This window comes from Pleurodeles waltl, chromosome 5 (assembly GCF_031143425.1).
Source record: "Pleurodeles waltl isolate 20211129_DDA chromosome 5, aPleWal1.hap1.20221129, whole genome shotgun sequence".
Classification (NCBI taxonomy): Eukaryota; Metazoa; Chordata; class Amphibia; order Caudata; family Salamandridae; genus Pleurodeles; species Pleurodeles waltl.
The window spans coordinates 59,638,099-59,664,326 of record NC_090444.1 but is presented as its reverse complement, the minus strand read 5'-3'; the positions used below and the strand labels follow the sequence as shown (position 1 = coordinate 59,664,326).

Genomic DNA, 26,228 nt, shown 5'->3' with positions numbered 1-26,228 from the left:
CAGATTCAAAGAAGATAGACCAATGGCACATCCAAAGGAGATTGACTAATTGCAGATCCACTTAGGATTGACTAATGTGGGGTCCACATAGTATTGACTAATAGCGGATCCATGTAGGATTGATTAATGGCAAATCCAAGGAGGATTCGCTTATGGTGCACCCAACTATTATTGACTAAGTACTGATTTTGGTCCCCAGCATTCTGTCAGTGTTGTTGAATACAAAGTATGCCAAATATTGGCTGGTGCTGCTTGGCAAACTTGTTCCCATGGGTTTTGGGGCACTGAGTGGCTATAGGCCAGTTCTTTGGAGACCAGATGTCATTCACCCCACAAGTGTCCCAGGGCCCTGCGGTCTCCAGCTCTGCCTCTCTGAAGAGTAGCGCAATCAAGCGTTCAGTGCCTTAACTATGAAGTGGTGAGGGCTTGAAAATCAGATACTCTATGACACATAACAGCACCAAATAAAGGGAGTTATCTTTCAGAACTTTATTCTGAAAAAAATAAGTATATTTCTATAAGTACAATGTCAACATTTAAATGAGTAAACGTGAAGATATAGATAAAGAAACAAATACCTTTTTGCCTTCTGGTGCCAAGACATAACCCAAAGCATTTTATAGCACTTTTACCGTAAACCTCTACTGTTTTAGTAAATGTCATTCACCAGGGCAATTGAATCCTATTGGGAAAAGATCGGGAGCATAAGTCTAGCCTTAGAGCTCTTTGGGTCCCTGTGTTCACATCGTGGTGTTATTCCCACTCCAGTGTTCACTGAATAAAGGCACCAGAGGGAATACTTCAATGTGGCAACGATACTACCATCCATCTGCTGTTTCCCTACTTTCTCAGAGGCCTGGGACAAGGAGTGTAACTTAGTGGGTCAGAGTACAAGAGCTGAGACATTGACAATTCCAGGGTTTCCTGGATCGCGATAGTTAGCATTAGAGATTTCGATTCAACATTAGCCCATTTTCAGCCCTGACTTATCTCCAAATCAGAGTCATACGTGGGGAGGACTCACGATGGCATGGACTAGCACCCACCGGGCCCCATCAGATCTTATTGACACGTGGGCCCAGATATACAAACCTGTCACACTACGTAGCAGAGCACCCAATGTTGCTGTGCTGAGTTGCATGAGAAGGAGAAAGCAGGACAGAGCCATATCTAAGCAGATGAGATATTGCACTGACCTGCTCTGTCTCTAGAGCTGGTGCACAATCAGGTTTCCGAGCGCCAAACACACACATTTGCACCATGGTGCAAAGGTGTCTGTGTGAGTGTAGCATACGTTTTGTACTGGATACTACCAAATACTATGCTTAGAATAACTTTAAAACTCTTCCCACCTTGGATGTATGCTATACAGTACAGCACACATGGACAGTGGGAAACGTTGCGAGAAATGAAAGCATATCTCCTTTTTAAAGCCTACTTTCAAGTGGCTTTAATTTGTGGCGCGAAAACTGTCTACCAATGTTAGTAAATAGGGTTTTGCAACAGAAATCATGGGTGATTAAGTGGGGGTGCCTATATACCATCCATGGTAAGTCTCCTTGTCGGAGAGTAACCCACAGCAGTGCTTCTCACTATTTTGTGTTACTTTTTCTTACAAATCAACGCAAATATCAATTTACATTGGTTTGCAAATCCCAAAAAGGATTTTGCGTTGGGTCTACATTGAAAAAGTAACACAAACCAGAGGCAAAACCTTTGTAAATCTAGGCCTAGGTCGCATTCAAGGTTTCTAAGTTGACGATGAGTCCATGTAACCCGTAGCACTTACAGGATCCCACTTGTTCTAACCACCAATGTACATCTTTGAGCTCTCAGAAGCTTGCAAAAGACAAGGATAACAGGCTTAGAGCACAGACTGGCATTCCTGTCCTGTCTGCTTCCACCAGCTGTAAGTTACTACTTCATGCTACACACATACACACCTGCTTTGTCTCGAAAGTAGGTATGAGTAAATAATGATGTAGTAAGACATGCTCATGGGCATTTTGGGCTGTCAACGGTATGTGGCACAGTGGAGGCTACAACTGCTGCAGGTTGGCACTGGGTTAGTGGCTCAGTGGAGGGTGGTCTAGGTTGGCACAGGGTTAGTGGCCTTGGTAGATAGTCAAGGCCAAAGCAATCTAAGTAGCAGTTCAGGCTTACATTGAGTTAGTGGCACAGAGAAGTGCTTTGGTCTAGGCTGGCATTGAGTTAGATAGCAGATGTATAGTGCTAGTTGGCACTTCAATAGCACCACACTGCATAGTACAGCTGGGAAAAATGACATAGTAGGGGTGTGGACAAGGGTGGAACCAGGTTACTGGTACAATGGACTATGCATTCTAGGTTAGCCAGGACAATGTTTATATAATAATTCAGCACAGATGGGCACTACGATTGGCACTGTGTAGATTAAGCCACCTATTGGTGCTATAGCTTGTATGATGGTCCCAAAGTCACAAATCCACCAGGAGCGCTGGGGCTGGAATAATCCAGGCTGACATAATCCGGGGCTTCATTGGAATCTCAGGAAAGGATGTTGTGTTCAGCCTTGCACAGAAGAACTAGAAGAGGCGGAGCATTCTACCCTCTATTCATGGCTATGTTGGCTTTCTACAGGAGCGAATAACGCAACACATCTATTTATAACACCTCACCTAAAACTGGATTGCGTCTTGGAATGTGACAAACTAGCAAATAGTTAAGTGGTCGTTGCCTGATAGATTCTGCCACTCATTGGTCCTTCATTCTAGTGAGACTTCTGCTTCCTTGGCATCAAAACAGAGACCTCCCAAACAACTCTTTGCATGATTTTGGCCACAAGAACATATCAGCCAACCCAGACGTGCCACCATGCGGCCTGGAACCATGCCATGCAGATACTTAAAAGCCAGGCAGAACATTCCGGATGACATTTTGCCTCCCAGTGACACCCATTGCAAGGCACCTGCCCACCTGATAGGACAACTGCTTCCAATGTGATGTCAGTGTCATTTGCATAGTGTGGTGTAACGTCTCTAGTGCACTGAGAGTCTACGATGGCTAGCAACTGGGGGTTTGGTGTATTTATTTAGAATATCTAATATTTACAGATAGATGTTTATTGATGGCATACCATTGACATGGTGCATTAAGACAGAGTGGTCTTGCAGAACCTCAGGGTACTGGTACACGTCACATGTTGCGTGAGATGGAGTTCTAAAGGTGACTGAAAGTACCTCAGACCCTGACAGAGTAGACTGACTACAGGGTCTTAAAGGCATCAACAATTTGGAACCCGTCTCAAACGCACATTGAATAACACCTCTTCACTAGCATGGCGATTGGATTGTCACACCCGAGATAGTGCCACGCAAGCCAGCACTAGGAGAGGATGTACTTAAGGACATCACTGTGGGTTTGATTTGATACTGAACCATTACCTTAGCCTTGGAAAGAGGCGGTCATGGAAGTTGGCTTTGCCAATCAGACTCAGTGATAACCGTGAAACACGATTTGCGCAACTGGCAGCCTGCCAATGTCCGGTGCACACTCCCAATGCTCAGTGTTGCCCATCTGTGTTGAGCAATGTGATGTTCTGTCTCTCCACCTCCATCCACCACATGCCAAGTAGAGCATTGAAGCTGGTCTAGGGTTTAACATACAGCTGTGGTTTGAGCAATGCCTCATAGTACAGCTCAGTGACTACAGGAAGTCTTGCTGTCCATCGCTATGAAGCACATACTATGTTCCTAAAAGGATGATCGTAGACATATGCTAACTTCTGTAGTAGGAGGTACCCGCTTATCAGGTACCAATGCATTGTGTTCACTCTCTTTGCAACACTTTTTCATACAACCTTTTTATTATGTTAAAAAGTGGCTGAGAATCTCTGAAGATATAATTAAAACGTAATTACTAGCCTGGGGGCGGGGGGGGTATCCAAATCTGCTGCCATAGTCTAGCTGCTTGTTTATTCGTGATTGGATCCCAGAATGTGTTGTCTTAGTGGCCGAGAACGGTGGCCATGTTGACCCTTAATGTGGTTAGCCATACGTTTGCAAAAAACTCTGTCTGACAAACCCACTGGGTGGATGCAGTGAGTAAATCCCATTAACATCCTCCCCACCACTACTGGAACCATGATAGACACAGGGAATGAACAGGAGCCATGATGACAGGAGAGAGCGGTTTTGTGGGCCCATGTGCTCTTATAATCCGGTGCTGATGTTCTTCTTGTTACCTTCATGTAATACGTCATATGTTGAGGGACGAGGAAAGACCGACTATGAATGGTTGCCATTGCAGATATTGTTCACTCATTTTCCTCTGGCAGTCCCTTGAACCTCACCTCTAGTTTTTCACTTGTGGCTGCTGGCAAGAAGGGCTGTCGTTGCTGTCGGCGTCTGCAGCGCTCCATGGCCTGGCTGTACTTGGATTCTTGGATGAGCTGCTTGTTCTGCCCCTCCAGGTGCAGCTTGTGTGCCTGCAGTATGCGCGAGCGCCGGATCAGGTGCAGGAGCTCCTGCCGCAGCTGCTGGTTTTCTTGCACCACCCCCTCATTATGCTCCTTCATAAAGCGCTCTGCTTCCTTTTCCGCCTCCTTGGCGAGCGCCAGCACCTGCTGCTCAGAGTCTGCCATGTACAAAGCCTTACCCTGAAGGAAAGCTGCTTTGATCTTCAGCAGGGTGTCTGCGTTCTGGGCCCTGGAGGTCATGACGTCTTGTTCCAGCTCCTTGATCCTGGCGATTTGCTCTAGCTGCAGGTCCTTGACGGGCTGGAGATCTTCGATTTCCTGGTTGACTTGAGCCAGTTTGGCCTCTTTCTGAAGGAGCAAGTCCTTGAGCTGGGCCTCCTTCTCCATGAAGTTGGTTTGCAGTTCCTCTTGTTGCCTTTTGAGCTCCTCCAGCTCCCTCTGGTTCTGGTCGCTCAAGGTGATGATGGTGTTTTCCCGCTTCTGGGTCCTCTTGGACATGTAGGACATGTATTCTTGGCTCTCCACCCGGATCCGCTGGGCCTCCTCCTGCAAGAACTCATTGTCATGCCGCAGCATGTCTAGTCTCTTCCTCAGAGTCTCCATGCTCAGCGCCAGCTGGCTATTCTCTTGCTGAAGGAAGGCCTCCTTCTCAGACAAGACTGGCTCGATCGTGCCCTCCTCCTCTCCCTGTGTCTCACCTGTTGTGGGAGGAGCCTCTTTTGCAGATTTCCCTCCTATGCTCTTGGCATTGTCGGTCGGTTGCTTCTTTTTGGCTGGCATGGTGTTCGGCCCAGTCTTTAACCCTAGAGAAACAATCCCAAAAACAAGTGATGAGTCTGGGGTAAATTACTTAACAAAACAAAATACACCACCCACAGCATTTAAAAGTTCTAGCTAAGGACATCTGAAGCAATCACTACAGTATAAAGACTGATAGTGATGACTTTGTGTGACCTTTGAGTTTGAAGGACACCACTGTTATCTCAGTAAACTGATAAGAATGCTTGGGAGATTATCACGCCTATTTAGGGTAAATTGAGGATCCGAGACATAAGTTAACTCCTACTCCCACCTCTTCCAAGACTGTCGAAATGACAATGTTATTGCTGTTTGAGATTTTTCTTGGCGGCATTGAGGGTGGTGGTTGCTCTAATGTCCAAAGGGCAGAGTCCCAGTGGTAGGAATGAAAGATGTCCCGGATATCAAGGTGGCATGGAGAATTACAAGATGGATGGTATGGTGGTGAATGATCTGGGCTCTAAGGGTGCCACTGGGGTTGATTAAGGAGAAAGACACGATAATTACTGGAAACATATGCTCCTAGACGTCAGGTGCTAAATGACACCTCAAGGAGTTTAAGGTTGGGATTTTCAGCACACAAAATGGAAAATTCCAAACAGGGTTTCAGAAAGACTAAAGAATATGAAAATGACCCCATTGCAATATATGAATCTGTTGCATAAATATATTTATTAGGGAAATCATGAACTTGAATCTTAGGTCTGGCACAAACAATACATTTTTCTTTAAAAGATATATGCAGAGAATGAGCTTTGGGGCAACCTCCTTCAACCATTGAGGCCCATATTTATGGGCTTTCTGGCATAGGTCAGTGCAGCAAGTCAGCTTGCTGCACTGCGCTGTGTCACAGGGAAAGGGCAGGACTGCACTGTATTTATCCAAAACACACATTCTTGTTCTTTCCCCTGCGCTGGCGTCATTTTGGCTGCCTAGTGCCAACACAGGCACCCTTGCATCATGGTGCAAGAGTGCCTGCGTTGCACGCAGGATTGCTTTTGTGCAGGAAGGAGAACCTTCTTGCACATAAACAATCCTAAGAGTTTTTCCCTCTTTCTATCTCATTCTGCAGCACACACAAAAAGAGGAATAAATGAGGAAAATTAAACATATTTCTTCTCTTTACACCTCTCCTGGGGAGGCAGATCATTTTGCCACATTCACAGGTTTACAAGATCTTGGAAATTTGGGAATGCGTAAAAATCCATGGATGTTGTGCAGGTACACCCACGCAACACTCATGGAAATGCCTGGCGCAGAGTAATGTAACAGTGATTTGTGCTGTGGTGACCTTGCGTGTCTTCATAAATCTCATTTACGGTTTGCATCGCTCTTGCACCACGTTGCCCAGTGTGCTTTGGGTTAGCCCCCTTCAGCTTCAAACACATCTTGGATGAACTTAGACGAGTAGTTCTCTCTTAGCATCATGCTATTGGCTATCACACATATTATTCTGCCTCCTACGGGGTACTTCATATGCATTGCATGAGGGTCATTGTTTTCAGCATCTGGCAGGGCCTACTTGTTGAATACCGAACCCATCTTGCAGATAAGGCCTTCTCCACTAAAAGCACACACTTCCATTGGTACACACTGTCTTGAGGTTTCAACTAAATGAGTATGTAAATGCTTTATATAACTTCCCAAGTGTTCTTTTACCCTAAAAAATATTGTTTGCACAAAAAATGACACATACCAATAAATATATAATGTTTACATACCTGTTTAGGTGATATTTTAATAGTTTTTGGTGGTGAAAGCCACCAGTCTATGGTGGTTTCCTTCACATAGGGTATGCTTCTCCTCTTTTCTGTGTTCTTTTAGGTCGAGAATTTGAGACCTCTTGTATATACTTTAGTAAATACTTCTTTGTGGGCACTCTGCTTTTTCATTTGTTTGTTTCAGTGTTCTTAAAAGATCATTGCTCGCTAGTGGTCAGTCCTTCGTCTTTGTCCCTCCTTTTCCTATCTGAAAGAGCAGTGCCCCAGTACTTGTACCCTTCCACTTGTCCAATTGTAGCATCTGTTTAGGGACTAGTTTTCCCTTTCTCTAGGAGCATTTGACCAGAGTGCTAGATGTTTTCAGTAGCACTGAGGCCTGTTTCATTAAGCAAGGCTGTAAATCATGTTCTTATCTCATTACATTTGCTGTGCATTCAAAGACAGTAGTGCCAATGCTCCAATAAATCTGAGCTTTTCATCCGAGTATTTCTTTCATTATAACGCAAATGTTAAAGGCTGTTTTCCGAGGGCGCCTGTTTCCGCCCCTCCCCCTTGGTTGTTTCCAAGCATGGAGCCGCCCCTGCCACTCTGTTAAGTGCCATGTGTGCTGCCTGCTGGTACATGCAGTTTCTCGTGTGTTTTGTCGCACCAGCGTTGAGCGGGCACTCCAAGCTCTGTTTCTGTTCACAGGGCTGTAATTTTTGGATCTATTTTGGTGAAACTCTGTCATGAGGCCGTCGGTGCTTGTAGTCAGCACAGAGGGCTAGTTAATCAAATCAAACCTGTTAAGTGTTTAATGGTACTATGGGTATCTTATTCAGGGCAGTGATGGGGGTCATGACAGCTCAGCTCTGTGCGCTACTACTTTTGTCTGCCCATGCCGAGGCAGCGCCGAGGTTCGTCTGTACTTGGGTCAGATCTGTCCAATAGAGCCGACCTCCAAAGGCTGCTAAAGAGCGGGAGATACACAATACCAAAGAGACACCAAAAATATTACATGACACTAGTGTACCTCATCGAAAACATCACTCAGTTCCAAAATGGCTGCGCAAGAGGCGTTGCAGTCCTCTTTCTATTATCCTTCATGCGACTACCTGACTACTACTAGTTTCGGTCGAGATGTAAGAAAAAAAGAAGTGACAACTGAACACAAAGCTGCAATATTAATACTGAGAGGAAGCAGGAAAAGGTATAAGCTTTGCAAATTAACTGTGTGAAGGGCCTGACACTTAACTGTCTGTGGAGCACTAACCCTTGTCTGCTGCCTTCTAATTTCACTATTTCCTGTCCGCAATTTCCCACCCAAAGCTGATTAAAGGACAAGGTGAGAGCGGCTGGAAAGAGCATAGGGTATTATTCTGAGCATGCACCTGCATCGCACCAATAACCCATCCTTTGCGTTATTCTACTTTGTACCCCATTCAAAAACAAGTTTTACAGTTTAGTCCAAGGAGTCCGGTCTGTAACAGCATGAGGCCTAACCGTACCAGCAGCGGGCTGTAGGCGATCCAACAACTTAGGTTAATCTTCATCTACACAGCATATATAGTATTACGTTTGTTCAGGGGTCTTATGCAACAATTTACCATGTACAGAAGTGGGAAAGAAGCCAAATTCATAGTGAGAGCTGGGACAGAACTGAACAAAAGATATCGTCCTAAACTAAGGGCCAAAGTTTGAGCTGCAGCACCAAAATAATTGTCAAGTAGAATATTAAAATAAGGGTATTTAATGAACTGTTTAAAATTCCAAATGATTTATTTTTCTACAATTGTGGAGATAAAAGAAGGACATCACGGGCGTGGCAACAGACAAGTAAGAGGTGGCAGTACATAAATATTGAGTTGCACATATCTCACTCACATTATCTTTTTGAGTCTGAATCTGAGATATAAACCCAGCACATTAGTTTCTGAGCACTTTTGAAAATCAATCTATGGTTTTCAGGTTTTGTTTCATAACACCATTTCACTGAATTTGAGGGGTTTTGTTCAACACATATGTGATGTCTTATGAACAAAAAAACATAACTTACCCTTAAAGTTGCTTTGAGTGTTTTTTTGTTGATTGTACTACAAGTTTTTCATCCACCTCTTCCCAACCTCCTGTGTGGTAGCAATGGGTTCATGTGGCCTATATGCCATGCATCTATGATGCCCAAGACAGGAGCAGTCCCCTGCATCTGCGATCCCAAAGGTAATTCTGCCTTCTTGTGGTACATCATGGTTCCCAAGGGAACTGGAATCCCCCAAGCCAAGTATCTCCAATCCTGAGGTCACTGCCAGGCCCCCTACATACAGCTCTGATCCCCAAGCCACTGCCACTTCCCATGCCATACATCGATTTAAATCTAAGGCGGTACCAGCCCATACTGTTTTATGCAGGCTAATTCCAGGTGTCGCTGTGGCTACAGCTCTAATCTACCTGAAGTTGTGTCACCTGTGCTGTTTCTGGTCGTGCACAAAGGGCCAGAAACTGAGGTTTACGCATTAGGTAGTCTGATAATGTGCTCCATGGCTAAACACTAATAAGGTCCCATAGGCGGGCTTATTGGCTATGCCAATGCGTGTTTCATTTGTGCTCATGCTGCCGAGCATTGGATAAGGCCATCGTACATGTCTTGCAGCTCCTACAGGTAACAGTGTCTTCAAAACCTGCTTCATCCGAAAATTCCCTGTATCTCATCACCTTGGGCTTGTGTACACTTCTTTGTGCCATGTCTGCTGTTGTCTGCACAATGGGTTCCTGCTTGCTGGGGCTCATAACAGTAAGTGGCAAGGAATGTCTGCATGTCTGGCTTGGCATCCCAATTTCAACCCCAAACGCAAAGTGGGAGTGAGGAGAAGCAGGCAGACTGGGGTGACGGTCCTCTGCCTCTCCTCATTCTGGCACTGATCCCATTAACAAAGAGAAGCACCGCCATTTGCTGCACCTCCCTCTCACCTGTACGCTTCACACAGATTTTTCATGGCCCCCACTTTACCCATGCCATGTATGTAGCTGCAGTGGGAGGCGCAGTGTGCCAAGATACACCACAGCATCCTTGCACACTGCAAGATGGCCACTGATCTTTCATAAGCAGACCAGACACATAGCTTTGCAACAGGCCTTCTTTTATGTTTATTATTTCAATGTTTTTCAAAGGTATTTGATGCTGATTTGTGCTGTGAGCATCTCATGTGGCATCCTGATATGCCGCAGCAGTTTAGTCCATACTGCCCACTCCTTGCATACACATCTAAGGCTCAATGCATCTTAGCTGAAGTAACGTAAGCACAGCTTGTCAGTCATTGCATGCTAAAGGGGTTTGAGTTTCTGTCACATCAGCTGCAGGAAAGCCCTGCCTCACATATTGCTTGGTCACCAGCATGCTTGTTGTAAATCGAGTTAGGTTCAGAGACTTCACTCACAGTCGATTCGTTTGAGGAGCAGGGGCCGTATTACAGAAAGCTCCCGGGAGTGCACAGGGACACGCGCCTGCTGCCCCCGAGGCTCAATGCTTTCACAGGAGCCAAGTACGCTTGTCCGCCCCTCTGTAATACTGATAAAGATGAGCACACACAGCAGCAGCGTTATCATGAGAGGGCGTTCCCTCATTTGAGGAACCGCGTTGCCTGTGCCGCATTGAGGACAGGGCGCAGAGGCAAGGATGCCCTTAGGAGGTGCGCTGTAAATACACCGTATAAAGTGGCAATGTGGAGGGGACAAGTGGGGTTCCGTGGACACCTCTGACATCCGCCTGCTGGCAAGTGCGCTCACTCCCTGCACCTGCCTATAAGGGGATCTCTCTCCCCTCGTCACACTGCAGATGGCATGCTGCCTGCAGGGTGAAACACTGAGCTGCTTTCAAGCAGTCACTCTGGCCCGTATTTATACTCCATTTGCGCCGAATTAGCGTCGTTTTTTTCGACGCAAATTCGGCGCAAAACTAACGCCATATTTATACTTTGGCGTTAGACGCGTCTAGCGCCAAAGTATGGGCAAATAGCGTCATTTTTTTGCGTGAACGCCTTCCTTGCGTTAATGAGATGCAAGGTAGGCGTTCCCGTCTAAAAAAATGACGGCGACGCAAATGCGTCGTATTTATACTCCCGGGCAAAAATCACGCCCGGGAGTGGTCGGGTCAAAAAAACCCGCATTTGCGCCACTTTTTAACGCCTGGGTCAGGGTAGGCGTTAAGGGGCCTGTGGGCTCAAAATGAGCCCACAGGTGCCCTCCCATGCCCCCAGGGACCCCCCCTGCCACTCTTGCCCACCCCAGGAGGACACCCAAGGATGGAGGGACCCATCCCAGGGACATTCAGGTAAGTTCAGGTAAGTATAATTTTTAATTTTTTTAAATTTTTTTGGGTGGCATAGGGGGGCCTTATTTGTGCCCCCCTACATGCCACTATGCCCAATGACCATGCCCAGGGGACATAAGTCCCCTGGGCATGGCCATTGGGCAAGGGGGCATGACTCCTGTCTTTACTAAGACAGGAGTCATTTAAATGGCGTCTGGGCGCAAATCGGGTTGAGGCGATTTTTTTGCCTCAACCTGACTTGCCCCATTTTAAGACGCCCTAACGCCATTTTCCCCCTGCGCCGGCGCTGCCTGGTCTACGTGGTTTTTTTCCACGCACACCAGGCAGCGCCGGTCTGCTAGCGCCGGCTAACGCCATTCCATAAATACGGCGCCCGCATGGCGCTTCAGAATGGCGTTAGACGGCGCTAAATTTTTTGACGCTAAACTGCGTTAGCGCAGTTTAGCGTCAAAAAGTATAAATATGGGCCTATGTGTTTCACTCAAATGCGCTGCCCCGAGAACAACACAAGTTCGGGCTGCCCTGTGGGCATTGCATTCTTTATATTGTGGCACACTGTCCCTCTTCGCACCTGGAGCACCTTTTGAAAGCTGCACCGTGGCACAAATAGGGTAAGCGCGTCGTATGCATAATACGGCCCAAGGACAGTAAAGTATTTCCATAGACGGCAATGACTGTTTATGTTACGTAATGTTAATTAAGCTTATACTTAGCACATTAACCAGCTGTTTCTTGCCACTTTTCAGAATACAGAACTACTGATGAAACTTCTTAAAACCAGAGAGACTGCTCAGTTCAGTAAGCTTGCTTAAAAAGCCATGTCTTTAAGGATTTATGAAATAAACTGAAATCAGTTTCTTGGCGAATATTATCTGGCAATGCTGTAAATGTGTCCACCTGATCTGCATTTACAGAACTTTGGGACCATAAGTCAATTCCCATGCATCAATCTTAAGTTATGTTATTTACTGAGCTTGGTAAGAACTGATTTGAAAATATTTAATATTCTAATACATCATCTCTACCACACAGCAAAAACAGGAATGGGGTTTGTTACAGATACTTTTAAGACCTGGTGTGTCAGTTTTTAAATAAACATACATACGATGGAAGGCCTTCAAAAGCTCACAGCTATGTGATATGGCTCAAGCTTTAACAACCGCTAGGTCTAACTTTAATGTTATAACACATGCAAAACACAAGAATAACAAATGCTGTTTATATCTGTTAGCATCCTGAATCCAGATCTATTGATTTTTCCAATGCTTGTTGTTGGAAATGGCCTCTCTGCAGGGTCACCCCCAAACTTTTTGCCTTCCTCCTTCTCTTTTTCTGACCTCATTTTTGCTGGCTTTAGGATTCTGCATACTTTACCACTCCTAACCAGTGCTAAAGTGCATATGCTCTCTCCCTTAAAACATGGTAACATTGGTTCACACCCAACTGGCATATTTGAGCTACTTGTAAGTCCCTAGTAAAGTGCACTACATGTGTCTAGGGCCTTTTGATTAAATGCTATCAGTGGGCCTGCAGCACTGGCTGTGCCACCCACCTAAGTAGCCCCTTAACCATGTCTCCGGCCTGCCATTGCAAGGCCCGTGTGTGCAGTTTCACTGCCACTTCGACTTGGCATTTAAAAGTACTTGCCAAAACCTTAAACTCCCCTTTTTCTACATCTAAGTCACCCCTAAGGTAGCCCTAGCTAACCCATAGGGCAGGGTGCTGTGTAGGTAATAGGCAGGACATGTACCTGTGTAGTTATATGTCCTGGTAGTGGAAAACTACTACATTTGTTTTCCACCGCTTTGAGGCCTGCTCCTTTCATAGGATAGCACTAGGGTTACCCTCATATACTGTTTGAGTGTTAGATTCTGATCAGAAAGGGGTAAACAGGTCATGTTTAGTATGGCCTGAATGGTAATACAAAATCCTGCTTAATGGTGAGGTTCGATTTTATATTACTATTTCAGAAATTCCACTTTTAGAAAGTGAGCATTTCTCTGCACTTAAAAACCATCTGTGCCTTACAGCCTGTCTCCAATCTAAGTCTGGGCTGGTTGACAGCTCCCTTGTGCATTTCACACGGACAACCACAAACACAGGATGCTCAGTCACACTTGCACACATCTGCATACTGAATGGGTCCTCCTGGGATGGAAGGGTGGAAGGGCTTGACACTTACCTTTCAAAGGCTAGTGGTCTACCCTCAAACATAGGACTGCCAAAGCCCTTACTGGGACCTAGGCAGACAGACCTGTACTGAAAGGGGACCATGTGCACTTCAAAACAACTCTTTGAAGTCTCCCCCGCTTCAAAGGCACTTTTGGGTATACAAACTGGGTCCCTGGCTCTACCAACTCAGACACTTCCTGGGACAGACACTCTGAACCAGATCCTGTAACCTGCCAAGAGGAGCTGCCTGACTGCCCAAAGGACTCATCTGGACTGCTTTGTAGTGAAGGACTGCTACCTTGCTGTTGCCCTGCTGCCTTGCTGGCCTCTGGCTCTGCTGAGAAGGGCTCTCCAAGGGCTTGGATTGAGTTTGCCTCCTGTTCCTGAAGTCTCAGAGCCAAAAAGACTTCCTCTCTTCAAAGGAACTACTTGTGCAGCAAAAATCGATGCACAGCCTGCCAGAATCAACGCAGCCTGCCTAGTTGTGAGAGAATTACTGTATCACCGACCCGGAACGACGCAGCCAGGCTCCCCGAGTGGAGATCGATGCAGCGCCAGTGTTGCGACCGGAACTTCGACACACAGCCCACCGGATTGACTCATCACCAAGCCGGAACGATGCAGGCCGACTTCCTGCATGAGGAATCAACCCAATGCCTGTCGTGCGACAGAAACTCTGATGCATCGCCCACTGGATCGACACAGCACCTGTGACTTTGTCCTGCACGCCCAGGTTTTTCACGTATCGTTCCTGGGCATCAAACGACCCCGCATTGCAGAGAGGATCCAAGACTGCATGCCGGAAATCGACGCAAAGCCCTTGCAGTGTGTGAAGAAGAATCAACGGATCGTCTGTGCGTGTCTGGAAATCCGACGCACACCTTACTTTTTCCACGCATCTCCTCCTCTGCGGTCACCGTGCGTGTAATTTTGACGCATGCCAGGTACTTTGTGCACACAAGAGACATTTGTTAATTTTTTAAGACTAAGGCCCTCATTAGGACCTTGGCAGCACATGCCGCCTACCGCCATGGTGACAGCCACCAACATACATGGACAACAATGACCATGGCATTATGACCGTAGACGGAATACCGCCAGAAGGCTGGCGGAATTCCATCTACGGTCATGGTGGTGGAAGGCGGTAATGTTCCATGATACGGCCTGCAGTGTTTTGCTGGCAGACGCTGTTGCTGGCAGTAGCGCTGCATCCCGTCTCCTTCCGGAGGACCCCCTGCAAGCAGGTAAGTCGGGTTCTCCGACAGGAGAGGGGGCTGTGGGGTGTTGTGTGCATGAGTTGGGGTGTGTGACTGTGTTTAAATGCGTGCAGGAGTGTGTAATGCATGTGTGCATAAGTGGGTGTGAGTGTACGTGCATGTTGTGTTGTGAGATTGCGTGTGTGCCTGGATGTATGTTCGTGAGTGCTGCTGTGGGTGTGTATGAATGCCTGGGTGAATGTGTGTATGCGTATGTGTATGTATGTGCGTGTATGTGTGTAAGTGTGCGGGGGGGTCGGGAGAGGGAGGGCGAAGGTGGGGAAGGGCTCCTGGGAGGAATTCCCTGGCACTGATAGTGCCTACCCCCATGGTTTCAGTGGCGGTACAGAAACCACTGAAGCCATGGTGGTGGGTGGGGTCATAATGCCATGGGCGGCCTACTGACGGACGCCGGGCTCGTGACTGAAGTCTCCAGCCCGGCGGTCGTTACCGCCATGGCGGTCAGTGTGGTACCAATGTCATAATAGTGGAGGTAGGTACTGCCAGCCTGTTGGCGGTAATACCTCCACTATACCACCGACCGCCGGGGTCGTAATGACCCCCTAAGTCTCATCTTATCATTGCAAAAGCGATATTTCAACTTGTGCTTATCAAATCTTGATTGTTTTAACCTTGATTTACTCAGATAAATATCTTATATTTTTCTAAACCTGTGTGGTGTTTTCACTGTGTTATTGTATGATTTATTGCACAAATACTTCACACATTCCGTTCTAAGTTAAGCCTGACTGCTCAGTGCCAAGCTACCAGAGGGTGGGCACAGGATAATTTGGATTGCGTATGACTTACCCTGATTAGGATTGTGGTTTCTACTTGGTCAAGGGTGTATACTTCTGCCAACTAGAGACCCCATTTCCAACACTTGTTATGCTGGTTCTGTCCACAAGGACAATCTTAACTGAGAGGAAAGAAGACCTCTGAGTGACTGTTGCAACTTGCATCTCATTTTGAGGACCTCTGCTGCCTGGGGTTGTGGGATAGAGGAGAAGCTGCCCAATATGGCCAATAATCCACCTGGAAAACCTGAAACTCTAGACTGATACCATAGGCATCTGTATACTTCTGGGTTGTAATGGAATGCCTCTTTTTTTTCATTAATCGGCTTGCTTATGCCAACTGTTTTACTTTTTTTTTCAGTTTGTGTGCCAAAAAGTCCAGTTAGTCATTTTCAACGCAAATAGCTCTAACTCGCGCAAACGCGAGAACCACTGCATTGCAAATACTTGTAAATATATTGTTTCCCACATCACCGACTGTATCCCAGTACCTTTGTTTCTACCCAAAACGTGCTCACCCAATAGGGGCTTTGTTGTAAAATGGGATTTCTATTTACCTTTAGTTACTAGTCAGCACGCGCGGGTGATTTCTCCTATTCTCTGTTGGTTTTAGCACAAGGTTTGGGCAGGGTATGTAAACATAAATGACACTCTTATGCTGCTGTCCCAAGTATGATTGTCTCCCGCAAACAAACCTACCGTCCAGCAGTTTAACATTAACATCTAACGTCTATTTAACTATCTTTGCAGAGATGGTAACTTACTGCCTTTAACACTGGCTGAAGCGTCAGTTCTCTCATAAGTGTTTTCAACAGTCTTGGCCTTTTGTGCTCGACTGTAACACGTGACTTTCAAAGTACCACTTTGCCTTTAAAGTGAATAACACTTACAAAGTCTACCCTGCCTTATCGGCTCATCTGAAGCTCTGTTCTTTGTACAATGTGTTACGTTTGCCCTTGTTTACCGGCACTTGTGAGACGTTGCATATATTACATATAAATGATCCTACCTCAGCATTAACTATTGCTCTGAATGCATATAACTGAAAAGCTTTACCTATACAAATGCAAGAAAGGGTTTTAGCAATTGCATTTGGTGTAAAGGGGGTGGAGTAGAAAGTCGCAGTCTACCTTTCTGTGGCAGCAGCAACCTTTTGTTTATTTTAAGCACACTTACTGTGAAGCATGTACACGCTCCCTTGGTGCTATAGGATGGAGCCAGCCTGCGGGGAAAAGGCTGAGTAATCAAAGGCGGTGTCTGGTTAGTAGTCTGGATTGCCATAGAGGTCAGTAATTAAGATTTTATCAAGTAAAAAAGTAGAGAGTGAAAAAAGAAACCAAGAAAGTCCCCACAATCTTGAGTTTCATGTGTTTACGATAAAAAAAAAACACAAAAAACATGTGTTTAACTTTAACAAGCATCCAAGCTATTCTATTTACTAGCAACATAATGGGCCTGATTACAACTTTGGAGGAGGTGTTAATCCGTCCCAAATGTGACGGATATACCGCCGGCCGTATTACGTATTTTCCCAAAATGAATACACATGGCTATGTTGTATGGAGTTGTGTTTAAATAATCTTTTTTTTTATTTGTTGATTGGTATATACGGCATGCACATTTCACCTTTAATATTATTTAAAGGATCTTATGAAATAACCCATGAGACAGCAATGGAGTTGTATTTCGTCTGATTTCTGCATTTTACGGTGTCCGAACAGAGGCAGAAAATAGCTGCTTTTGAGTGGGAACCAAGTTGGTTTATTTTCCATTGCGTTGTTGCAATTTAAGATATACAGTGCCAGTAAATTATTTTGTATATCCCACCTCGCTATCATTATAAGGAAAAGCTCACGAAATAAACAAAGTATTTGCATTAAGGCTGCGTTTCACATTACCGGACAGACGGAGACATACAAGACACACAATAGCTGCTTAGAAGAGAGGACCCAAACCTTTGGTTTTGATGTGTGTTTTGTGTACCAAAAGAATGTTCATTGGTTTTTTAACTATGCAGAGTGGTCAAATCTTTATGACATGGCACTAAACAATTTCAAAATTGGAGACTGCATAAATTAAAACATTATGAACTGAATGGTGTCTATTTTGTGACGGTATTAAAAACATGGAGCACACACACGTTTTATGCAATCTTTCTGTTATAAATTACATTTGTTGCATGCATGCTTTCATATGCTGACCCTCTAATTCATAACACTAGTTCTCTTTGACTTTTCCTCTTCAATCTTTATGTCATAACAAAATCTCACCATCATCTTCATTGTCTCTCCACACTGTCATTAATATTATCTATATCTATCCATCTTATCAACTCTCATGCACACCTTTCTTTTGCACATGTTTATGGATCTGTGGCCCACTCTCCCCCTCTTTTTCTCTTTCTCACATACTCGCTCTGCTCCTCTAGAGGTCAGTCACCACTGCATACACAAACTCCCTATCTCTCTCTATTTTCCTTTCTATCTATTCTGTGCAGCTCTTACCCCTATCTGTTCACCATATCACATAATTCCACTACACAAGGACACTACACGCCACACATAACTCCACAACAAACCACATTCAGCCATTTCACTATAAACAAAACCATGTAGATAAAAAAAATGTCAATAGCTCCCACTCTCGCAAATGCATTGTAAATGTTTGGTATTGGTGCATTTTGTGAAATGTCCCTCATTTGTGTGCTGAGTTCCCTCCCAGGCGATTTAACTAAGTGAACATTTTTGTTGGCCATCACACTACCTCACGCTTCCTCCTGTTACAGCGTGTGATGGCCCCTCCTCCAGTTTTGGTTTGCCTTTCATTCCAGCCAGGATCCTTTCTAGACATTCACGCAGGGAGCCAATAACTCTCGCGCTCATGGCACTTTGAACTGACTTGCTTATGTAGACTTTTTTTACTTTTCATTTTCAATTTATGTGGCAAGAAAAGTCCAGTTGGGAATTTACAACGCTAATAGCTCTAACTTGAGCAAACGTGAGACCCATTACATTGCAAATGCTTGTTAATATATGCAAGTCACCCCTAAGGTAGACCTAATGAATCCTAAGTCAGGATGTGGTATATTACAACGTGGAACTTGTACTTCTACATGTTCCAACAGTAAAAACCCACAATTGTGATTTTTACTGTGGGAAAGGCTAGAAACCCCATTGGCTAGTGCAGAGTTACAGGCTGGCACCACAACCTTGCTAACTTCTGATTGGGGTACTAAAATTGATACTGTAAGGTATCAAACAGCTCATTACATTGAGCCTGTCTTGATGCCCAAGTCAAAATGAATGTAACTTTTTGCCAGTTTGTTGTCTTACGTTTCCTGTGCCCATTCACAGTTGCGCATGGGGTCTGTACCTTAGATAACTTTCTGCCCTTTTTGGGGAGTCGGGCTAACGGCTCCCAGGAAAGAACACAATAGAAACTTTTGTGGGGGAGAATGTTACCTCTCCCAGGCAGTAAGCCACAAAGGTATTGGACGAAAAGGGAAGCTTCAAAGGAAGCTTCAAATGGGAATCACTTGGGAGAGGGGTCCCTGTATTGTTTAGGTGGAGAGGCCGGCACTGGGGTAACAGTATCTCTATAGGGGTGAACCGAGGCCGGGAAGCCAGACTCCTCACCCGGAACGGAAGGAAGAGAATTTCCCTGGTGAACCTATAGGGGTCAAAGAAATACACTCTCCCTAGAACAATAAAACTCAAATCAGAGTATTTTCTCCCTGTGGGCCAGTTTATACGTATTAGGGGAAATTGTTCCTCTTTGGAAGATTACAAGCGAGAATCCAAAGTTCTTACAGAGAAACTATGCAACAAGAAATATCCAGAACCGATTATCAATAGAGCCAGAAAAAGTGTTTGGTATACACCGTGTGAATCTCGTCTAGAACCAAGTATATCCAAAGGCAGGGAATCCATCATCTGTGTAACAACTTATAACAACTAATTAAATTCTCTGAAAAAAAATATTAATAAGCACTGGAGGATTCTTAATTCCAACTGTTTATCTTTCGACAGACCCATGTTCTCCTTCAAGAAAAATAAGACCATAAAAGACCACCTGGCCCACACAAGGCCAGTTCAACAGCCCACAACTCAGCAAACCACTTTATGGAATTCGTCACCACTCACAGGACACTATCCCTGTGGCCAATGGGCTGCGTGTCCTTTCACGAGACAGTTGAGATTTTTAGACCTGGGTTTACCTCAACAGTGGGGACAACGCTCACATATGAATTGTAACTCTGAGAATATAGTCTACCTTATTGAATGTCCATGTAAACTTAAATACATTGGTATGACATCTCGAAAAGTCAAGATAAGGATAGGGGAACATAGGCGCAAGATCCATTGTAGAAAAGCATCCACAAGAATGACAGCACCTTTTTTAGAGAAGGGACACAACGTAAGCAATATAAGTTGGAGCGTCATTGAAAAGATATCCCATAATCCAACCATCCCCAAACTTCTTTTGGAAAGAGAACAACGTTCGGCTTATGAACTCAAAACACACATAGGAGGTCTAAATGATGATATTCCTCGGAACTCTTTGAACTTGCCTAATTGATTAGAGGCTGAGACTACTGACTATTGGTTGGCCTTCCATTGGTTTTTAAGTGAGCAAACTGAATACTCTGTTGTGCAGTTATGCTGGGATACATATTGTGGGGCGACAGTGATCCTATTTTTGCACTAATGTGACAGAGATGTACTGAGTTATGGAAAATGTGGAGTTTTTGTCGATCCATATCGTCCTTTATTTCTAGGGGATAAATACAACCCATTTTGTGAGGGAAATATTTACTGTTACCCTTACAAATTGACACTGAGCATGATGCCTGGGTGATATTTAACTTCCTTTACATCACTTTGTTTTTCTTTTTTTTACATTTGTTAGCGTTCTCGGCCCTGACCATTTCCTGACTTGCATTTTTGTGTTTATTAATATTTCTTTCTCTTTTTCTGAGATATACTATGGGCAAACTTTTTTGTGGCCAATAAATGGCTTATGCCTCACATAAAGTACCCCCTCATACATCAGTAAATTCCTTTTGCAGGTTACAGGGGTCATGTAAGTGCAGGTGTGTTTGCACATGTAGTTAGATTCTTAGTTTTCACCCTTCTGTTGGGGATGTGACATCACAATTTTTATATCCAAATTATGGCCAATTGATGGTGGCCTACAATGGCATATTTCACACATTAAGTATTTTGCTCTATGAATCTCTAAAAACAATTTTCAGGTCATAATAGCAATGACCGCAGGACCGTTTGTGAGTTTAAGTAACTCATCCATTTTTACTACCATGTGGGGGATGTGACACTACAAAATCACGGCCCGCATTGGACTCTTGAACCCACCCTGAAGCCGCACTGCAATGTGCAGGCACTGAAAATAGTGCCTCTCATTTCAACCAATCACCGCAACTAGCGGCACAAGCCTGGGATGGGCGGCCTAAATCAGGTGCGTTTGTAGTGCATTTCCCCCCGTGAGGATGTGAGTAGGGAGATTATCTCCCATGCAAAATTAGAGATATGGGTTCTCTGTTCCTTCTGCCTGTCCTAAGTTTGGTTTTTCTTTTCTCTCTGTCAGTCAGTCCAGCCACAACTTTAATATGAGGGAACTGCGCGGTGACCCGTCCGCTGGCGCCGAATGAGACAGAAGCCGGACCAACCGATTAAGTCACACGTGAAACCAACTCTAAGCACACTCGGTAGCCACTGGATGCACTGGCTCCGACCCACCCTCCTGACATCATATTGTCGGGCGCGGTACTGAGTGTACTTACCTTAGTCAGTGTTACATTGTAGTACCACTGTGCAGCTGAGCCAGAGTCCCCAAGCCTGCTGGAAGCAGTTTGCTCTTTGCGGCCCCTGGCACTGCCTTGCCGACCCTCTGGTCTCAGCGGTGGCAAATTCAGTGTCAGGAACACAGTCGCTGCTCATCCTTTAGGGCTACGCTCTCTTTGTTTTCTCTCAATTTTTTATTACAATTAGAGTGAATAATAATATATTCTTCACTATTTTTGTAATAAAAATGGAGTACAATTAGCTGTAATATACCCTTCCAGGGCAGCTGAAGTAAGTAAAAATGCATTTAAATGTATGTTAAAAATGGCGTCTTTGGTTGTTAGTCAGGTTACCCCATGTCCAAGCAAGGACCCTCACTCTAGTCAGGGTAAGTCACGCACAATCGAAATTATCCTGTGCCCATCCTCTGGTAGCTTGGCACTGAGCAGTCAGGCTTAACTTAGAAGGCAATGTGTAAAGTATTTGTGCAATAAATCACGCAATAACACAGTAGAACACAACAAAATTACACCACACAGTGTTTAGAAAAATATATAATATTTATCTGACAAGATGCAGGTCAAAACGATTAAGATGCAACAAGTATATGTTGAAATATCACTGTAAAAATGATATACCGTGTCTTTAGTCTCTTAGAGAAGCAACAAGTGTCTCTTGCAAGCACAAAGTACCTGGTTTGTGTTCAAATTCTCCGCAAGGGACCGCAGAGGATGAGAAGGGTGGAAAACGGGGAGGTGTGCGTTTTTTTTTCTGGCAGACACAGGCGATGCGTCATTGAGTTTTCACGCAGGGTAAGCTTTGCATCGGTTTCTGGCATGTAGATTGCGATCCTCTTCGGGTTGTGGGGTTTTCAGATGCCCCGGTGATGATGCGTTGAAACCTGGCGCTTGCAAAATGAAGTCATAGGGGCTGCGTCGATCCAGTGGGCGTTGTATAGAAATTTTTACCGCATGGCAGGCGCTGCGTTGATTCCTCTCAGGGAGTTGGGATACGTCGTTCTTGCTCGGCTTTGTGTCGATCCAGTGGGCCGTGCATCGACTTTCCGGTCGCTACGCTGGTGCCGTGTCGATCTTCTCCTTGCAAAGTCAGGCAGCGTCGTTCTGTTTCGGTGTGCGGGGATCTTCTCAATGCGATGCAGGCTGTGCGTCGTTTCTTGCAGGCTGTGCGTCGATTTTCACCGCACAAGACTTTCTCTTGCAGGAATGAAGTCTTTTTGGTCCTGAGACTTAAGGGAACAGGAGGCAAGCTCTATCCAAGCTCTTGGAGAGCACTTCTCAGCACAGCCTGAGAGCAGCAGGGCAACAGCAAGACAGCAGTCCTTCTCAGAAAAGCAGTCAGGTGAGTCCTTTGGGCAGCCAGGCAGTTCTTCTTGGCAGGTTGCAGGTTCTTGTTCAAGGTTTCATTTCCAGTGGTTCTTGTCCAGAAGTGTCTTGATGAAGTAGAGTATCTACCTCAGAAGTGTCTCCGTTCGTAGGGGCAGCGGCCCTGTTTGAATACCCAAATGTGCCTTTGAAGTGGGGGAGACTTCAAAGAGTGGTTTAGAAGTGCACAAGGTCCCCTTTCAGTTCCATCTTGTCTGCCAGGGTCCCAGTAGGGGGTGTGGCAGTGCTTTGTGTGAGGGCAGGCTACTGTCCTTTGACACGTAGGTGTCAGGCCCTCCACCCTCCCAGCCCAGGAAGACCCATTCAGTATGCAGATATGTGCAGGTGTGACTGAGCATCCTGTGTTTGGGGTTTGTCTGAGTGAATGCACAAAGGAGCTGTCAACTAAACCTAGCCAGACGTAGATTGTAAGGCACAGAAGGATTTAAGTGCAGAGAAATGCTCACTTTCTAAAAGTGGCATTTCTAAAATAGTAATATTAAATCCAACTTCACCAGACAGCAGGATTTTGCATTACCATTCTGGCCATACTAAAAATGACCTTGTTACTCCTTTCAGATCAGCAGCTACCACTCAAACAGTAGTTGAGGGTAGCCCTAATGTTAGCCTATGAAGGGAGCAGGCCTCACAGGAGTGTAAAACGAATTTAGGAGTTTTACACTACCAGGACATGTAAACTACACAGATACATGTCCTGCCTTGTGCCTATACAGCACCCTGCCCTATGGGTTACCTAGGGCCTACCTTAGGGGTTTCTTATATGTAGAAAAAGGGGAGTTTTAGGCTCGGCAAGTACTTTTAAAGGTCGAAATTGGTGAGCTTTGTGGTGTCATCTGCTCTTTGACATACAGCTGCAGTCGACGACCACTGTTGTGCCCTGTTCCGCACTCGGTTAATGATGCCGCTGAGTGACGCACGTTCGCAGTTGCTGGGCGCTTGGCCTAAGGATCACACGGACACAAGTTGTTTGGTTATACTGCTAGTCCAGCGGGTCACACTAACCACCCCGTCCCTCACACTTTCTTAACTGCCTCAAGTGACCTGGGACGTAACCAACAAAGTCAGCTGCAGAGGGGTTTTCACAACGGCACTCCCTGGGATCGTAACATAACGTTTCATCCTATAGTGCACATTCGTTACAGCACAAATGCAACACTACAAGCTTCTACTAATATTGCCCACACACCAAATAAAACACAAGGAGAAGCATTCGAGCCAATGGTGTAAACCAGGAAGGCACCAGGAGTGTGCTTCAGAGCATAAGATATTTTTGGATTTTCATATGAAAATAAACCCGTAGGTGAACCCAAGGGTAAATGGTGCTGTGGCTGCCAAGGGCATATTTCTTTAAGGCGCAGGAGGTTTTAGTTGGAGTATAGCGCTTATTACTACCATTCTGCAGCTATAATAAGTAGCAGAGCGAGTAATTGATATAGTTATATTATGATATTTACAGGATATTGGGTTTACAAAATTTTTGGTCACCAACAAATAACTCTTTACCAACACACACTAATTGTGGAACGCACATTATTAACGAACCTCAGGCCCTGTGGAAACACTGGGAGACAAAGTCTGGAAAAACAAAGAAGTTAAGGTGTTTAGGAGCCCTGTAATACTGAGGTTGGACCCACAAGCATGCTCAGTTTGGACTACACAGGAAAAGTCTGTAAGGACAACCAAGTATAGAGTGTTGGACTACCCAGGAATAATGTGCCTGGAACCCCTAACTAAATCCCGTGTCTGGAACCACAAGCGACGAGAGTCTCGGACTACCCAGTAATACTGAGTCTGAAACCAGAACCAGATACAGAGTAATGGACCAGACAGAAACGCAAAGTCTGAAACCACAAGCACAGTGCCTTCCACCATACAGTAATACTGAGGAAAGCTTGAACTGCAGCTGCCTGTGTTGGTGTGCATGAGAAGATTGCTTACTCCAGCTTGTGCTGTTCCTCTTGTGTGTACAAGAAGCTTGCTTGCTCCCGCCTGTGCTGGAATATGTGTGTATAAGAAGCTTGCTTGCTCCTGCCTGTACTGTCGCTGTGGTGTATATGAGAATCTTGCCTGCTGCCGCCTGTGCTGTCCCCGTTGTCTATATGAGAAGCTTGCTGGCTCCCACCTCAGCTGTCCCTATTGTGCATATGAGAAGCCTCCTTGTTCTCGCCTGTGCTCTCCCTGTTGTGTGTATGAGAAGCTTGCTTGCTCCGCCTGCACATTCCTGTTGTGCATATGAGAAGCTTGCTTGCTCCTGCCTGTGCTGTTGTGTATGAGAAGCTTGCTCCTGCCTGTGCTGCTGTGTATGAGAAGCTTGCTTGCTCCAGACTGCGCTTCCCCTGTTAGGTGTATTAGAAGTTTGCTTGCTTCAGCCTGTGCTGTCCCTGTTGTGTCTATGAGACGCTTGCTTGCTCCTGTCTGTGCAGTCCCTGTTATGTGTTTGAGAAGCTTGTTTGTCCCCAGTTGTGCTGTCGCTGTTGTGCATATGAGAAGCTTGTTTGCTGCTGCCTGTGCTGTCGTCCCTGTTGTGTGTTTGAGAAGCTTGCTTTTCCCACCTGTATTATGTGTGCATGAGAAGCTGCTGCCTACTGTCCATACCGAGTCTTGCCTGTAGTAAAGCGTGCCTGCTGCTGCTGTTTTTCTCGTCTCCGAGTCTGTAGTCGTGTTTCACTCTTCACGTGTCACTCTCTTTCACTATTAGGTTCTCAAATGTGACGTCATTCCGCCTCTTCTCTTACCCCATATTTCGTCCTGTTTCCTTCACTTCTCTTTATCTTGATGGTCCCTACTGCGGCGTCAGGCTCCTGCTACGTCACAGCTCAGTGCTGCAGCAGACAAACCCCACAGGACTGAGCACCGCAGCACATCACACTCCACAGCACAGCAGACGTCATCACCTCGTGTCTCAGTGGTGTAGGGCAGGAGCACAGCACAGAATGTGACACCGGCATCACAGCAGAGCACAGAGCCCAGCAGCGCACGCCGGCGGTGCAGCAACACCCCGTGACGTCACAGCACGTCAGTGAACGCAGCACCCCGTGACGTCACAGCACGTCAGTAAACCACGCAACACCCCGTGACGTCAATGCGCGTCAGTAAACACGCAACACCGAGCACGTCAGTGAACGAGGCAACACCCCGTGACGTTAGAGCACGTCAGTGAACCACGTAACAACCCGTGACGTCAGAGCCACGCAACACCTCGTGACGTCAGAGCACGTCAGTGAACCACGCAACACCCAGATTCAGAGCAAGTGACCTACCCAAGACCCCGTGACGTCAGAGCACGTGGCTGCGCTTCACAGGCCCGCGGCGGCACGCACACTAGGGCGCACCACGTGACATCAAAGGACGTCACACCGCACGGGATGACGTTGAACTAGAGCAGAACATACCACATGACGACACGCACGAGCAGCGCGCACCGCAGCAGACAGGGCGGCAGCACCGCGCACTACAGCACCCGGGGCCGCAGCACAACACCGCACAACCCCGCACCACAGCGAAACTCACCCCGTCACGGT

The 26,228-nt window shown here is 45.8% G+C and overlaps 1 protein-coding gene across 1 annotated transcript in view; it reads right to left on the bottom strand.

The window, feature by feature from the left end:
- Positions 1-528: 528 nt before the first annotated feature.
- Positions 529-26,228, bottom strand: part of CCDC121 (coiled-coil domain containing 121) — a 29,019-nt gene continuing 3,319 nt past the window's right edge. Inside the window, exon 2 of the mRNA XM_069233562.1 lies at positions 529-5,259. Coding sequence (XP_069089663.1) covers positions 4,295-5,236 — 942 coding nt within the window. The 5' untranslated portion in view covers positions 5,237-5,259 and the 3' untranslated portion in view covers positions 529-4,294. The remainder of the gene's footprint in view (positions 5,260-26,228) is intronic.